We start from the raw sequence: 16,813 nt of genomic DNA on the forward strand, positions 1-16,813 counted from the left end.
GAGGAAATCTAGGCCTGACAAAACAGGTATCTACTATAACAAATCAGTTTGATTATACATTGTGATAACAGCTGAAAGAAGAGAATAGGATGATGCTCAAGAGGATTGTAGTGAGTCCTCCTTTACCCTGAAGGTCAGGGAGGCCTCTCTGCGGAGTGGCAGGCAAGCAGAGATTTGAAGGAGGGGAGCCCCAGCTGGGCCAGTGGGGTGTGGTAGTGGAGTGGCCCAGGTAGAGGACACCACCTGTGCAAAGGCCCTGGGCGGGAAGGTTGCCCTGGCCTGGAAGGAGGACAGTGTGGCCAGAGCATGGTGAGCCAGAGGAGAGCAGCAGGAGATAGGCTGGGGAGGTGGGCAGAGGACACTGATCCCACAGGGATTTGAGGTCCTGACAAGAATGGAGGCTTTATGCTCAGTGGAATGGGGTGCCACTGAAGGCTTTCAGGGAAGGCAGCTCAGTCTGGCAGCTAGGAAAACAAGGATTGGAGGGGCCCGGTGGGGGGAGAGGAGACAGGACTATGGCACCAGATCTATATCAGATCTTTACCCTCCCTCTTGTCTCCTCATTGAAACTGTGACATTCAGGAGTCTTCGATGAAGTGACCTCATGCCTGGTGAACGTGCCAGGGAAGAGCGAAGATGACAACAAGATGGCTCTGGTATGCTTCCTGCCCAACCCCCAGCTGACTTCCCCAGGGTGCCCCCCCTCCCCCACTCTCCAGCCCCAGTGGTCCCTGTTTCTCTGCTCGGCTCTTCTTTTCTCCTTGGGACTCATCACCATCTGGTATACACTATGCTTTGCTACTTCATTTGGTTTTTGTTAGCCTCTCACACTGGAATATGTCCTTTATCAATCAGGGATTTTTTTAAAAAAAGATTTTATTTATTTATTAGAGAGAGAGCGTGCGCACATGAGTGGCGGGGCAGAAGGAGAGGGAGAAGCAGACTCCCCTCTGAGCAGGGAGCCCGAGGTGGGCCTCCATCCCAGGACCCTGAGATCATGACCTGAGCTGAAGGCAGACATTTAACCGGCTGAGCCGCCCAGGCGCCCCCTAAATCAGGGAGTTTGGTCTCTTATTCCCAGCTCTACTCCGAGCATCTAGAACGGTGCCTGGCACATCATAGGTGCTTAATAAAGGTTTTTAAGCACTGAAGGAGGCCAGAGAAAGCCGGCACCTATAGGACTTGGTGAGGGCCAGTGGGGGCAGACTGGACAGGCTGCTGGACGTGAGTGTGAACACACACACAGTCAGGGAGACTGGCTGGTGGACGGAGGCTGGAGGTGGGATCCACCCAGGCCAGGCCGTGCAGGAGGGAGGCCCTGCCCTCAGGCTGCTTCAGAGGCAAACTCCAGTCCCTGGGTGCCCCAGGGTGGGGCATGGGGAGAGGGTGCCAGGAGTAATAAGAGGTCTGGCATTTTAGGAGTTTCCATCCTCATCCCATGGCATTCCTCCGGTTGTCCACCTTGTTCTTGCCACACTGGCCTTTCTTGGTTTCTCACACATGCCATACTCATTCCTGCCCCAGGGCCTTTGCACTTGTCCTTTCTGCCAGGAAGTTTCTTCTCAGCTACAAAATGAGCATAATAAAGTTGAAGTGAGGCCTAGTTTGGGGAGATAGGCAGAACTTCCTCTAGTTCTTCATGTGGTTACGTCCTTTTTTTTTTTTTTTAAATGATTACCTCTTTCTTGTCATTCAGGACTCAGTCCAAATATCAACTCTTCTGAGATGTCTTCTATGACCATTCAGTCTATAAGCTATCCCTCTATCATCACTTTGGCCGTTTAAGTTATCAGTTGTTATTTAGCAAACCAACCTAAAACTTAGTGGTCTAAAAGTTTACTCCGCTGGGGGATTAAGGACTGAGGGGCCCAATTTCTCATGATTCTGAAATTTTTGAAAAATTTTAATTTTAATTTATTTTTAATTGAAGTGTATACAATATTATAAGTGAATATTATAAAATATAATATATATTCTATATTATACAATATTATAAGTGAATACAGTATTATATTAGTTTCAGGTGTACAACATAGTGATGCAACATCTAAATACATGACCAAGTGATCATCAGGATAAATCTAGCTACCATCTGTCACCATACAAAGTTGTTACAATATTATTAACTGTATTCCCTATGCTGTACATTGCATCCCTATGTCTTAATTATTTTATAATGGGAAGTTTGTACCTTTTAATTCCCTTCTCCTATTTTGCCCAGCCCCCCCACCCCCTCCCCTCTGGCAACCACGAGAATGTTTCTGTATCTATGAATCTGTTTTGTTTTGTTTTGTTTGTTCGTTTGTTTTGTTTTTTTACATTCCACATATAAGTGAAATCATATGATATTTGTCTTTCTCTATCTGCTCTGTCTGACTTATTTCACTTAGCACTATATCCTCTAGGTCCATCCATGTGGTTGCAAGTGGCGAGATCTCGTTCTTTTTTATGGCTGAGTAACATTCCATTGTGTGTGTGTACATATAGATCTCACCCACCTTCTTTATCCATTCATCCGTCGATGGACACTCAGGTTGCTTCCGTATCTTGGCTACTGTAAATAGTGCCGCAGTCAACATAGCAGTGCCCACATCTTTTAGAATGAGTGCTTTTGTTTTCTTCAGCTAACTACCCAGAAGTGGACTTGCTGGACTGTATGACAATTCTGAAACGGTCTGGGCTCAGTGATGTGGCTCTTCTGCTTTGTGCTGTAGACTGAGGTCACTCGGGAGCAGGGGCTGGGACATCCGAGATGACCCTCATCTTCCACATGCTGTCATCATTCCCTATCTAGCTGGGCTTCCTTGCAGCATGGAGGCTGGGTTCCAGAAGGAAAAGACTGCCAGTTTCCTTAAGGGCTAGGCCAGGAATTGGCACATCATCGCTTCATGGCCTTCTGTTCGTCCAAGCAAGCGATGAGATGAGCCCTGATTCAAGGGCTCTCCATCCTCTTGATTGCGGTGGCGAAGAAAGTGCGGCCTCTTGCACTCACCACACCGCCCGTCAGGTTCACTTGCTTTGCTTTCTTCACTACATGAAGTTAGTTTCTCTATTCCTTGAGTTTTTCTTCTTCTACCTTAAGATAATGAGAACTCATAGATTAGTTGGACGTTGGTAAAGGTATTCCCTCTCCCAGGTGGCAGGATGACTTGACCTGACTAGGATGTGCCCTTGAGAGTGGATACTAGAAAGCCCTTAAAAGGTATTACTAGTCGTGGGATTTCGGCGGGAGGTGTCAGCACTTCTGTCCCATCAGCTCCTGCCTCCTCTCCCTCAAGGGAGCGAGACTGGAGAGGGGGTGTGCTTGGCAGTGCCTGAAATCTGGTCTTCCCCCAAACGCTGCCCTTCAGGGATTATCCAACCCCTCCCCCGCTGCCACCACAGTCTTCCCAAATCTGCACCCCACCCCAAGTGCCCCCCGTGGTTTCTCATTTCTCTGGAGCCGATGCTGGGGGCTGGCGGCTGGGGACGAGTTGGCGGTGGCTGGTGGGGGTGTGCGGGCTGTCCCTGAGGGCAGGGGTCAGCGCGGCTCTCACCCTGTGGCTTTGCCCTCTGCTGCCTCCGAGGTGGAGAATGTCATCACCCTCCAGAAGTGCCAGGAAGGGGAAGGCGAGAAGAAGACCATGATGAAGAAGATGATGGTGTGGGAACGCCGTGCGGGTCTGTGGCATTGGGTGGGGAGGAGGTGGGAGTCCACCCACTGATGAGACAGGCTTGAGGTGGGAGGAGGACAGAGGAGGAGGCAGGACGCTTGGATGTGAGCCTCAGCCCACCTCTAACTGCCCTCCACCCCCCCCCCCCCCGAGGGAGCTCGGCAGGCCATTTTCCTTCTGTGAGCCTGGCCCTTCGCATCTCCTCAGTGCCTGTGGTAATGCCTGTGCGGGGGCTCGCTCGTTGGGAGGATGCGACCTGGTGGCAGATCACTGTAGAGCCCGGGCCCCGGGACCAGTCGTTACTATTTAATACATTCTTTTCCCAGAAATTCCTCCTGGTGGGAAACTTCCAAGAGTTTCCTTATCATTTTGCAAAATACATTCACTTCTCAGTTATCCACTGGAATGGTTTGGGCCACTGAAGTCCCCAAAATTGTATTTAGTTTTGGGTCCCTTAAAGATCAAATCCTTGCCCTTGATAACTTCATTTAACTAACATTAATTGAGCACCTATCGTGTGTAGATGGGAGATGAACAGTGAGAAGTAATTAGGATGTTTTAATTTTATTATTTATTTATTTTTAAGATTTTATTTATTTATTTGAGAGAGAGAGAGCCTGCATCCGCGTGCAAGCATGAGTGGGGGAGGGGCAAAGGGAGAGGGAGAAGCAGACTCCCCACTCAGCAGGGAGCCCAGTGCGGGGGCTCGATCCCAGCACTCTGGGATCAGGGCCCGAGCTGAAGGCAGATGCTTAAAAAATTGAGCCACCCAGGCGCCCCTATTTTTTATTTTTGAAGATTTTATTTATTTATTTGAGAGAGAGAGAGAGAGAGTGCATGCACAAGCTGAGGGAGGGGCAGAGGGAGAGAGACAAGCAGACTCTGCACTGAGTGTGGAGCCCAATGCGGGGCTCGATCCCGGGACCCTGAGATCATGACCTGAGCTGAAGGCAGATGCTTAACAGACTGAGCCACCCAGGAGCTCCTAGGACAGTTTTAAGGAATTCAAGTGGACCCCCTTCAGGAGCCATTCATGGTGTTTTTTGCTTTGGGCGAGTCCACGGCTTAAATATACCTCCTTCCCACGAGGCTGCTGAAGCAGTTCTTGCTGGGCCCTAAGTGTGGGATGTGCTTGGTGGCCTTGAACTGAGCTCAGGACGGGATTTGAGCTGTGAGCTGGCTCTCCCCAGGGGAGGCCCTGCATGGTGTAGAGGTGGGGAGTTCTGTCCAGGCTGAGGGGCTGCCGCGGCCCGCACCCTATGCGGAACAGTGCCCTCGGTCCTGGTGGTCTGCAGTGGCCTTGCCCCCTCATTGGCCCCTCTGTGATCCCCTGTCCAGAGGCAGATCCGGGAGGAGCCACTGGATTCCCTCTCAAGCACCGTCCGCTGGCAGGCCATGGAGACCCTGACCCAGCTGAGGTGTCCACAGCCCCCTCCCCGACCCCCAGCCCTTTCCCCTCTTCCCTGGGCTCCACCTGTCTCCTCTGGGGCCTGTCCTCAGTGCCCCACCCACTTGGGGGCCTTTTCCTCTCCCCAGGCCCAGTCCTCCACACCCGCTTCCCTCCTCCCCACCTCATCTTGCTCAGGCCATGCCCAGGCCCCCAGCTAGGTGCCCTCCTCCCAGCCCTGAATCCTTACCTTCCTGCCTCTGGCCCCAGGGCCCCTCCCTCACTGAATGTCCTTGCTTTCTGTCTCCGCCAGTCACACTCAGCCTGTGCTGGGTGGGCAAGAAAGATCAGAGCTGGTGAACACGTGTGTGAAGAGTGTGTTCTCCCTCCCCTCTGTGCAAGCCATGCAGGAGAAAGACGAGGCCAAGGCTGAGGCCATACAGGTGAGTCCTCAGGGCCGTCAGTGTCCTTAGAGTAAGGTGCATTTCTGATCTCCCAGTGGGGAGAGAAAGAGCGTTCCAGAAGGTAGATGTGAATCTTCACACTCCTACTCCAAGCTGGATGAACTCACCTCTCCTGGCCTGAGCAGGCACTTGATAAATATTTGGTGAATGAGTGAATCTTCAGAATAAGGGATTGCTCATTTGGGGTGCTCTGTCCACTTGTGGGTCCTGCCCTAAGAGAGGGATGTGAGCACGTGTTGGCATGGCCAGCGGAGGTGGCCAGGAGTGGGAGGAGGAGGGCTGAGGACTGGGTGAGCTGGGGTGAGGCCTAGCTGGGGTGAGGGTAGAACCTTAAGGGGCTCCTGTGAGCATCTTCCAACTCGGCAGGGTGGTCCCAGGAGAAGTGGGTAGAGGTGACCCTTAGTGTAGGATATAGGGTCAGTGGGGGAGGTTTAGGGAGAGGAGTTTCAACCAGGAGGGAGGCACATTCATTCATCCTTTCATTCACTCCAAAACCACCAGGGGCTGGGGGATACAGTAGAGGGAGGGCAGGGGGGAGATGGACATTGTCAAAGAATCATACGAATAAATGCACATTTGCAGCGGTGGTAAATGTTGCAAGCAAGCCTAGAATGGGTGTCCTGGCCTAGGTGGGGGTCAAGGGTCATGGTGCTGCAGCTGAGAGGTTAAAGAAGAGCTAGTTAGCTGGTGGGGAAAGGGGGGATGGCAGAAGGAAGGGCATGCCAGGCAGAGGGAACAGCCTGTACAGTGGCCTGAGGCCAGTGAGAACATGGTGATGGCAAGGATGACAAGGGGGCACTGTGGCTGGAGCGCAGAGGTCAAGGCAAGAGTGCTGGGAAGCGAGGCTGGAGAGCACTGGCAGCATGAGGGCCCTGGGTCCCGGGAGGTGGTGCACTGAGACAGGACCGGAAGGAAAGGTGGGGAATCCCTGCAGCCTGGGAAGAGAGCAGGCAGCCCTCTTGCAGTACCAGGCCCAGACAGCAGAGGTCAGTGCTGCGCAGCGATGGGCCAAGGATCAGAGGGAAGGAGGAGGTAGTTGGTAAGTGGGGCCTGCTTGGTGGTTGTGGTGTAACCCTGGTGTGCACAGACTGGGGAAGCCTGGACAGGGACAACCTGGGAGACAGACAGATGTGACGAGCTGGCAGAAGGAGAGGAGCCAGGGGACAGAGGGTCTTCCCAGAGTGGCTCAAACCCACTCTTCCACCTTGTGTATGTGTAATGCCTGCACCTTCCTAAGACGATTCTCAGACTGTGGTGTGGCTAAGGGAGCGGGAACCTGGGCAGGCGAGACATAGCTCCCTGCAGAGGCAACTTGGAGAATGTATTTGGGTCTAGGAGCAGCAAGTAAAAAAAGCATCCGAGAACTTCCCAGAGACGTTAATACAAGTAAGGCTGGCCCCCGCATTTATCTGGCTCTTAATTCCCCCACCCATCCCCTCATTCGTTCCTCACGACTTGAAGCCTCCTTGTCGTGGGAGCTGGGACAAGTGCGTCCTCATTTGCAAAATGAGAAAAACACTTTGAGGACAAAGGGATATGGTTGTGCGAATCACCAGGCACTGAGCTGGCCCATGGTAGAGTCTCAGTCAATGTTGGGGTTCCTCTTCCTCCTCCTTTAAGGTAGGAGTGCAGGGATAATAATCACCAGTTGTTTTTTTTTAAAGATTTTATTTATTTGAGAGAGAGTGAGCGAGCGCAGGAGGGGCAGAGGGAGGGAGAGAATCCCAAGCAGACTCTGCGCTGAACACAGAGCTTGATGCAGGGCTCAACCCCAGGACCCTGAGCCAAAACCAAGAGTCTGACACTTAACCGACTCTGCCACCCAGGAGCCCCACTGATTTGTTGATAAGGAAACTATAACCCATAGGGGGGTGGAATAATTTGTCCAATATCACACCTCAAGTTAGTCTCCGAGGTGGGGCCAGAAAGCAGCTCTCATGGGTCCGAATGCTCGTCCCCTGACCCATAGCAGGGGGTGCAGGCCGGGTCTGCTCCAGAAGCCTCCTAGTGGCTTGGTCCTCCTCCTGTCCACAGACACTTTACCGTCAGACCCTGGAAGCCCTGCAGACACTGCTCAACGCCCTCTTTGTGGAGGACCCCACTCCTGCCGGGCTGAAGAGCATCTTGGAGGTGTGGGGGCAGGAAGGAGCACCAGGGCAGAGGGGAAAGAACAGGCTCCAGAGCGGTGGGGAGGCTGTGCCCAGAAGGAGTGGTTTGACTTCCAGATGTCACCTTGTGCTAGTGTTCCACCCCTGGGTCCCTCTTACAGGCCCTGTTCCAAACTCCTGCCCCTTCGCTCTCTCCCTATCCCCCATGCTCCTGCTGTAGCAGCCCCCATGGCTTTGCCTTCTCCGTTCTCATCCCTCTCTCTCTCTCTCTTCTATTCTCATGACTCTCCACCTATCATCTCTCTCCTCTCTGACCTTCCTCCTCCCTCTGGTCTTCCAGTCCTAGCCTCAGCTTCTGGACCCCATGTCTCCCTATGCTCCTGGAGGAGGGGGAGGAGGGGGGCTGTGGACTGTTGCCTTTATGCCCTCCTGGAAGCTTCCTGCTGACTGGTGAAGGCTGACCTGCCCACCCAGGCAGCAGAAGGCTGGCCTCCAGCCTGTGGCTCTGAGTCTCGCCCTTGTCCTCACAGCCCCTGGGGCCCTGGATGAACTCCGGGAAGGCCCATGAGCGAGCACGGGCTGTGAACAGCAATGTCTCTGTGTTGAACCACACGCTTCTGACCCTGCCTTTCTTTGTGAGTGGCCCCTGGGAGGGGAGGACACTCTTAGGGAGAATCTTCTCGGCTCTAAGGGAGCCGGTGTATCTGTCCCGAGGTTCCCAGGTGGTCCTCGTCATCTTCAGAGGGCTCTCCTATCGGGGCCAGACCATCCAGCTCTGTTCACTAATTACTGTATAATAGTATTGAACCTATAAGACTCAGTCCCTGAAGTTATGACACAAACAGATGACCTCGGGGTTCCCGGCGCTGGGGCTTCTGCTGGGGAGGCTCATCCTTCGCATCGGGGATCCTGATGAGGAGATTGGCCGGGAGGCTCTGGACGGCATCATCATCCTCTACACCATCCTGGAGCTCCAAAAACGTAAGCTCTTTGGAGTGCCTCTGAGGCAAGCCTTCTGAGCAGGTGCTCAGCCTGGGACTGGACTATAGCCTTGGCAGCAAGGCACGGGGAGAAGGTGGAGGAGCCAGCGAAGTGTCTGTTGGGGTCTGCAGAAGCCAGTGTGAAGCCTCAGTCCCCACAGACCCAGAGGACAGAGGCGACAAGCAAACCTATTTTGATTTAAGCAGTCCTTCCATCAGAGCCCCTCCTCATCCTTCCAAGTGTAATCTGTGACTCTCACCGTCCCATTCCTGTGACGGCCCCACGCACATGCAGGCGTGCTGGCCCTAATGTGCCGAGAGCAGGGAATTTGTCACCGCTGCATTCCCACGGTCTAGCCCTGGGCCTGGGCACAGGTGGGTGCTCAGTGAATGTTTACTGAGTGAATGAACAAAGAACAGGTCCCACGTTAGAATCTGGAGTGGCTACAACGTGTAGACGCAGCGTTAGGGAGCTGGGGACGGGCAGTGGGCTCACCGGCATCGGGCTGGTACTGTGCCGTCTCGGCAGCTACCTGCTCCTCCCTTTCTCCGCGGTCCCAACCCTGTCCAGGCCTTTGGCATGTTGTTTAAACTTCCCTGGCTCCGGAGGCCGAGTGACCTGGCAATCTGAAATCGCAGTTAACCGGCTATCCTGTGTTTTATCTGGTGACCCCAGACCCACACTGTTAGACTCTCAAGGGTGAAGTGGTTTGTCCAGACCCCCTGAGTGGAGGGAGCAGCAAAGCTAGGCTTTGATCTTGGGTCTCTCTGATTCCAGGTCTCAAGCTTCTTTTCTTTCCAGATAACCCACACATTTGGTCCTTAGGGTCCCTCTGTCTCGATGGCCCTTTCTTGTGTTTATGTCTTGCGTACCCCAGGGGATCCAGGCCAGGCCGCAGTCAGGCCTTAGGAAATGAGCCTAAAAGGTGTTTCCTTCAACAGAAAATATGAAGCCACCTTGTGCCAGGTCTATTCCAAAGGCACTGAAAACAGCAATGAAGTTAAATAATCCTCCCTGTTGAGCTGCCCTTCTCATTGTCAGGAGACAGTGAGCAAAATAAACAAGTGATACGTATAGTGAAGTTAGATAACGAGCACTTAAGAAAACAAATCAGAAAAGGGGGTTTGGGAAGGCCAGGTAGGGGGGGTTGCAATTTAAAGAGGTATCACCGAACACCCACCAGAAAGCAGAAATCAAACCAACAGCTCACTGGTGGGATGCGGACCCACGAGAACTCTCGTGCATTGCTGGTGGGCACATAGTTGGGCCCGACGGAAAACCATTTGGCAGCATCCCCTGAGGCTGACCCGATGCCTACCCTAGGACCCGGCAAGTACGCTCCTGGCTACATACCCAACACATGTGTACATACATTCACCAAAAGGCATGGACTAGGCATACCAGAATGTTCATAGCAGCACCAATAGCTGGACGTGACCCAAAGGTCCATCAGAAGTAGGAGAGAGACATAAATTGTAGTGTATTCCCACCATGGGAAATGATGCAGCACCACGAACCCATGAGTCAATGCTACCTGCAACAGTGGATGAATCTCCCCCACATAACGTTGAGGGAAACCCAGGCACACAGGAGAACATGCCACATAAAGTCCAATAGCAAGAAATCTAACCTGTGGGTTTAGGAGTCAGAACAGTGGTTACCTGGGTGGGGGAGGGGGCAGGGGACTGGAAGGGAGAGCAAAGAGGGGCCTCTGGGATGCTGATCATGTTCTGTTTCTTTTCATGTTCAGGTGCTGGTTACCTGGATGTGTTCATTCTGTAAAAATGTACCAAGCTGGTTATCTGTGATTTGTGTACTTCCTCCATCTGTGTTTAACAAAAAGTTAAAAAAAAAAAAAATAGGGTGGCCAGGCCTCACTGAGGCTTTCTTCTTGCAGGATCCAGAGAGAAGGAAGAGACCAATAAGGAGGAGCTATATGAGAGCAACAAGCGATTCCTGGGGCCCTACAACCCTGTCAGCCCATGCCAGAATATTCTGCGCGTGATTGCGGTGACCGCCTGCTGCCCACCAGCTCGGGGCCTTCCTGGGAGCGGGGGAGAGGGGCAGTGCCAGCCCACCCTAATGTCTTCTTCCCCGCTTCCATCTTTCCAGGCTCAAGTCCCCTTTAAGGAAGCCTTCCCCAACCACACAGGCCCACCCTGAGTGCCCCCTCCTCCTCTGGTCCCTGCCCAGAAGCATGTTATCCCATTCTGGGGGCAGGGGCCATGTCTCCCCTTCTTCTGTAGCTCCTCCCCAAAGGGTTGGCCCCCCGCAGAGTCTGCACGGCCTGCCCTGCTGACGTCTGCGTGTATCTGGTGGTGGCTCGCTTGGGGTCCGTCCACGGGTGTCTGTATCTCTGTGCCTTTGTGTCAGGAGTTTGGAGACTTCCTGGGACCCCAGCAGATAAAGGACCTGTTGCTAGCAGCCCTGGAAGGCTTGAAAGGCAGCTCAGAGGCCCGGGGGAAGGACTCTGGGGAGATGATGCAGCTGGCCTCAGAGGTCACGCTCAGCTCAGTGCTGGAATGGTACTGCCACAGGGTGCTGGAGGTGGTAAGGCTCCCTGGGGGCAGGGGCTGAGCCGGGAGAGCCCCCAGGGATGAGACCAGCCGTCTGGCAGCGGCAGGGTGGGGGGTGCGGGAGCCCCTAGCACTGGGGCGGGCAGGGGTGGTGGTGGCTGAGTTCTAGGTGCCTCCTACTTGCGGGTGAGGAAGAACTCACTTGCTGATCTGGGCGGGGGTGGGGAAGGCAGTGAGGACCATTGGCTGTCTCCCAGGGAAGGAGCAGGTGCGCTGCTGCCCGCTCCCTCATCTGTCTCTTGTTGCCTCCTCTCTCTCTCTCTCTCTCTCCCCTGCCCCTCTATCCTGCCACCCCCACCTCCTTCCTCCTCCCCTCTCCCTGCTCTCCCATGCCCGCCTTGGCTTCTCCAACTGGCCGCCTGGTTGCTCACGGCCACTCTGGCTGTGCCCCAGATCCCAGAGATCATGCAGGGCATCTACGTGCAGCTGAACCACATCCAGGAGCCGCGGGCCCGCGAGGTGGCCCTGCTGCCCGTCTCCCTCCTGGCCAGCTCCTTCATGACCGAGGTGGTTGTGGCCCTGCTCATGTGCCCCCTCCCGCTGGACAGGTACCAACGGAGGGGGTCCCGCCACCAGACCTCAGAGGGTTGGAGCAGCCCCCATCCTGGGCTGGGAACCTGTCCTTCCACCCAGAGCAGGCCCTGGCCCTCCCAGCTGGCCCCTTTTCCGTACGGTCTGTGGTGCTTATGACAACCATTAAGCACTTCCGAAGCACCACTGGGTGTCTGAATGCAGAGCATTAATCCCTTCCCTCAGTACAACAACCCCACTCTGCAGATGGGGAAACTGAGGTGAAGTTCCTTGTCCTCGGCACCCAGTGAGCAAGCAACAGGATGAGGACCTAAACTCAGATTTGACCAGCTCCAAGCCCAGAGCCCTAAGGAGGCCATAGAAAGGAGGCCTGAGTGTTGGTCCTGACTCTGCCTCCAGCTGTTGTGTGGTCTTGGGTAGTTCACCTGCCCTCTCTGGGCTTCACTTTCCTCCAAAGGCAAAAGGGGGAAATACTCCCTGCATGCTTCCCACTCCAGATGGCTGCTTGTGACAAGCAATGTAGCCAGCTAAGCTGAGTGCCTGCCCAGGGCTGGATGGTGCGGGAGGATGCCCCCTGCTCTCAGCCTTAGGGGAGCTCGTGGTCTGACGGGCAGAGGGCACTGTGGCCAGAGAGACCAGACTGACTGCTCCAGCCTCCCAGCCCAGGAAACACTCCCACATCTTTGAATGACCAGAACAAGGCAGCAAGTATATGGCCCACACCTTCAGATAGTTGTACGAGAGTGCGTGCAGAATCGTGCCGAGCTGGGTGATGAGCTCTGCTTCTAGTAGGGGACAGTTGGCGTCACTCATAGAGGCCAGGGAGACCGGCTGGGAAGGTGAGGGCCGGGGGGCACGTCCCCATGCTCCCACCTGGAAGAATTTCACCCTTTCTGGCCCCCACTACCCCCCACCCCCCAGAGGGTTTCTTCTTGGAATCATCAAACCTTCAGACTCACAAGACTGGCAGGGCCACACCTGACATTGGAGTTGCTCAGGCCGTAGGACAGAGCAGGGGCAGGGGCTCCTCCTCCCAGGAGTCCTTGCGGCAGCCCATGCAGCAGGCCAGACAGAGCCGGGACAAGATGGAAGGAGGCCCGGCTCTCAGGTGCCACGCCGGTGCTTGCGTGAGCCCGAGAGAGATGGCCTCCTACCATCTCGTGCCCGGGATGCCCTAGTCTTCCCTCTGGGCTTAAGAGCTGGACACTTGGGCCTCCCCGGTGAGAGGGGTAGGGGCTGCCCTGGCTGAAATGTCTCCTAAGAACTGCTCTCTCTTACAAAAGATCTGCAGACTTTGCTTCTGGGGTCCCCACGGGGACAAGCCCAGTCCCAAGAGTCACTGCTCCCTGGGAAGCTCAATGCTACAGCGTCCTCTTCGGTTCTTATAGTTAATTTATAGTTCCTCCCAGCCCAGATGCAATTTACCAATTGGGTCATTTTTACCATAGGCAATGTTGCCTAGCAACATAGTTGACATACTATCTTTATCAGGTTTCCAGGGGAACAGAGTTAGCAAGTTAATGGAAGGTTCAAATGCTCATGCAGAGGGGCAAGGGGTTCCGTTAACCCTTTCGTGCACCACTGGCCTCTCAGTGCTCTCAGGTCCGCACAGACGATAGGAATGCCCACAGGCTGGGGCCGGCTGGCCCAGAGGCTTTCCCCTGCCTGGAGTACTGCCTTGTATGGGGACAGGTGCAGGCACTCCTTGATATTATGTGACAAATGTAAGGTCCAGGCCCCAAAGGGCCCCCTGGTATAGAGGAATGACCACCGGCTTTGAAGGCACCAGACCTGGTCACTTCCTGACTCTGCAGCTCATTAGCTGTGATGTCTTGGACTAATGATTTCACCTCTCTGAGCCTCAACTCCGCATCTGTAAAATGGGAAAAATAACCCACCTTGAGGGTCATTTGAGAGTTCAGTGAACTTGAATGTCTTGAATATCTTGTTCACATCTATACGCCCAGAGATTTGCCTAGTGCCTGGGGTACAGCAGATGCTCCATATTTGCAGAATAAATTGTGTATAAAGCACATGGCATGATACCTGGGAAATAGGGTTTTCAATAATTGTTAGCCCCCTGCCTCTTAGAGAGTGTCTTCTGGACCATTGCTCACTGGCACACATGGAATTTTGATGGCATCTTCCCTTCTGCTTCCCCAAACCACTGGGAGGCAGGGTGGCCCCAGCACCCTGGTCCCCACTAACCATCTCCACCCCCCCGCCCCCCAGCAATGGCGCAGAGATGTGGAGGCAGCTGATCCTGCGCAAGCCCAGCTGTGATGTCCGAGACCTCCTGGACCTGCTCCTGACCAGCCTGAAGGAGAAGCCCTTCACCAAGAAGGGCCGGGCCTCCATCGTGCCCCTCGCAGTGAGCACCCGCCTCGCCTACCCCCTGGCTGCCCTGTCCTGAGCTCCCTGTCTTCCCCTCCTGCGGAGCTCAGCATGCCCAGCTTCTAGTGCCCTGCTCTGCCAGGGACTAGTCATGTGGCTTGGGCTCTTGTCTCCGGGCTCTTGTTTCTGACCCACTGGATGCCACGGTGCTACTGCTTACAGGGAAGGGGGCAGTCCGGGAGGGGGACTCACAGACCTGGGTCTGAGAACAGGCTTGGCTACGGGTACTAGTTTGTGACCCAAGCAAGTCACTTCTCCTCTCTGAGGCTCAACCCCTGCGTCTGTAAATGGAATGATAATGAGGAGATCTGGCTTATGTGGTGGTCGTGAAGATAAAATGAGGTACCTCATTCATTCATTTAATGACGGAACATGTTTACGTGCTCTCTGCCAGACTCCGAGCTCAGCCCTGGGAACACAGAGGGAAAGGCGGTTCTGACTGCAGGAAGGTGACTGGGTAGAGGGACAGATTTCTCTCTGCCTCTGTCACTGTCATCCTGGCCCTAGCCAGCTGGATAATACCCCTGCTCATCTCCCTGCTTCCACTCCAGCCCCTCCAACCTGTACCACAGCCAAAAAATCTTTGAGAATGCACATCTGCTCTTCTCAATCCCCTCAATGGCTTCCCATTCCCCTTGAGAATAACACAGTGTTCCTACCTGTGTTGCAAGGCCCTGAGCCCCTCTCGGGCCTTACCACACTCCATGGTCCCTCTTACTTGCATGGCTCCAGCCTTGTTCTTTGTCAGAAATTCATACACACCATGCTCTCTCTGTCACAGGGCCTTTGCACATGTAGTTCCCTCTCTTGACTGCTCTCCGCTAACCTAACTTCTACTCATCCCTCAGCTCTCAACTCAAGCATCACCTCCTCAGGGAAGCCCTCTCTTATCTCCCTGACATGATCAAATCTGTGCATATTACACTCTGCTTCACATACTTTATCTTGGAGGAGTTTACCCCAGTTGTGATTTGATTTGACACCAATTTGTGGGGTCATTTGAGTAATCTGTGAGATGCATGGATTCAGTGCCTGAGCCTCTTTTGCTCACCGTGATATCCTCAATGTCTGACATATACCAGGCACATAGTAGATGCTCAAAAAAAGTTTTGTTGGACTGATTTGCTTATTCAACAGCATTAATTGAGCACCTCCTATGTGCCAGGCAAGCTCATGAATTCTGGGGATTCAGCGGAGAGCAAGACATTCGGGTGGAGGGAAGCGAATAAAGGCGGGTGGGGGCATGGGTGGTAATAGGTTTACAGAGGAGGACACTTACTCAGTTACATCCCAGGCCTTAGCTAAGGTCACAGAGCTAGTGAGTGGTGGGGCCAGGGCTCAAGCCCAGATCTCCTACTTCTGAATCCTGTGCTTCACCACTGGGTCTCTCTGCCTCTCTGCCCCAGCACTGAGGTCTACAAATAAGGCATGAGCCTCCATTCTTTCCCTGATTTGGTCATTCATCCTCTCCTCTCTCAATCAGTGTGTGTTAGTGTATTCTTGAGTCACTCATTTGTGCTTTTGTTCAAGTACAGTTTGAGCATAGATACAGCCCGGACTACTTTTTATCTCATGGTGTTGATAAACAACGTGAGCAAGACTGAGCCAAGAGCAGAGCCCTATGGCACATCACTAGAGACTTTTCTCTGCAGCACAGACTGTTTTTTTTGGATACAATCATTATCTTTGGTTTACTGAAAAACGTAAAGGCTTTGAGTCCAAGAGGTTCATCTTAGCTCTGCCACTGCCTCACTATATAATCTCAGTCAATCACTTCCCCCTCTCTAGCCTTGGTGTTTTGATCTGTAAAATGGGTGGTAATGAGTCCTGCCTTGTCTAACTTCCCTTTTCAGAAGAGTGAAATAGTGTGTGTGAAAGGGCTTCCTAGGCTGTAAAGTATAAATAACTGCCATTCATCATTCTCATCCAGCCCTCATTGTGTCACTTATTTCCCTGGGAACATGCCGTGGGCTCTGTCACTTCACAGTCAAATGCTCTTCCCTTGGGCCAGCAGCATGGGAGCACAGATCTTGGTCACTTCTTTGTAAAGCATTCTCACCTCTCCCCTCATTCACTCTCCACCACACCTGTGGGGCTGGCGGGACGAGGACCGTTGACCCCCCTTGACAGGATGAATGAATCTGAAGCCCAAAGAGGGCCAGGGAGTGGTGGGGCCAGAATGAGCTATCCAATCTCGTGACCCCAGCTCATCATCTCCCCCGCCCCCCGCCCCTGCATTGTCCTCCTGCCAGTTAGAGAGGCCTTGGTGGGCGGGGCGGGAGGCAGGCCCAGGCCAGCACCAGAGATGAATGGCAGGTGGAGAGGTTGGACGGTGAGCACGTCGGGTCCCAGGGAGCATGGTGGGCCAAAAGCCAATAAAGCCAAGTTCCTGGGACTTGGGACAGCTGGTGTGGGGAGTCGTGGAGAGAAAAGGCAGGGAGTGATCAGTAGGCATGGAGTGCCAGAGTCCAGGGCTGGGTCTCCCTGGCTCCCACTCAAGGCTGGGATTTGTTTCTCTTGGTTGCTGGGCACCAGGGGAGGCAGTGAGGGCGGCCTGGTTTAATGGCCCAAAGCGAGGGGACAACTGGTGCCCCATCATGGTCTCCGTGCCTGTGTTATGAATGAGGAAGAGGCAGGGCATGTGGAAGCTGGTGTCTGAAAGCCAGGGTTCCAGTCCCAGCTCTGCTCCCAAAGGCCAGGTGACCAGGGCTAAGTGCTT

General features: G+C 53.9%; 1 protein-coding gene across 1 annotated transcript in view; it reads left to right on the forward strand.

Moving 5' to 3' along the window:
* Positions 1–16,813, forward strand: part of MROH7 (maestro heat like repeat family member 7) — a 43,659-nt gene that overhangs the window by 7,984 nt on the left and 18,862 nt on the right. The window contains exons 2-12 of the mRNA XM_081817184.1: positions 583–656; positions 3,567–3,641; positions 4,992–5,071; positions 5,354–5,483; positions 7,539–7,634; positions 8,143–8,247; positions 8,458–8,593; positions 10,491–10,603; positions 10,967–11,143; positions 11,563–11,717; positions 13,933–14,071. Of these exons, the coding sequence (XP_081673310.1) occupies positions 583–656; positions 3,567–3,641; positions 4,992–5,071; positions 5,354–5,483; positions 7,539–7,634; positions 8,143–8,247; positions 8,458–8,593; positions 10,491–10,603; positions 10,967–11,143; positions 11,563–11,717; positions 13,933–14,071 (1,280 nt within the window). The remainder of the gene's footprint in view (positions 1–582; positions 657–3,566; positions 3,642–4,991; positions 5,072–5,353; positions 5,484–7,538; positions 7,635–8,142; positions 8,248–8,457; positions 8,594–10,490; positions 10,604–10,966; positions 11,144–11,562; positions 11,718–13,932; positions 14,072–16,813) is intronic.

The sequence above is a fragment of the Leptonychotes weddellii genome, chromosome 4 (assembly GCF_054177405.1).
Source record: "Leptonychotes weddellii isolate Sample4059 chromosome 4, ASM5417740v2, whole genome shotgun sequence".
Taxonomy (NCBI): Eukaryota; Metazoa; Chordata; class Mammalia; order Carnivora; family Phocidae; genus Leptonychotes; species Leptonychotes weddellii.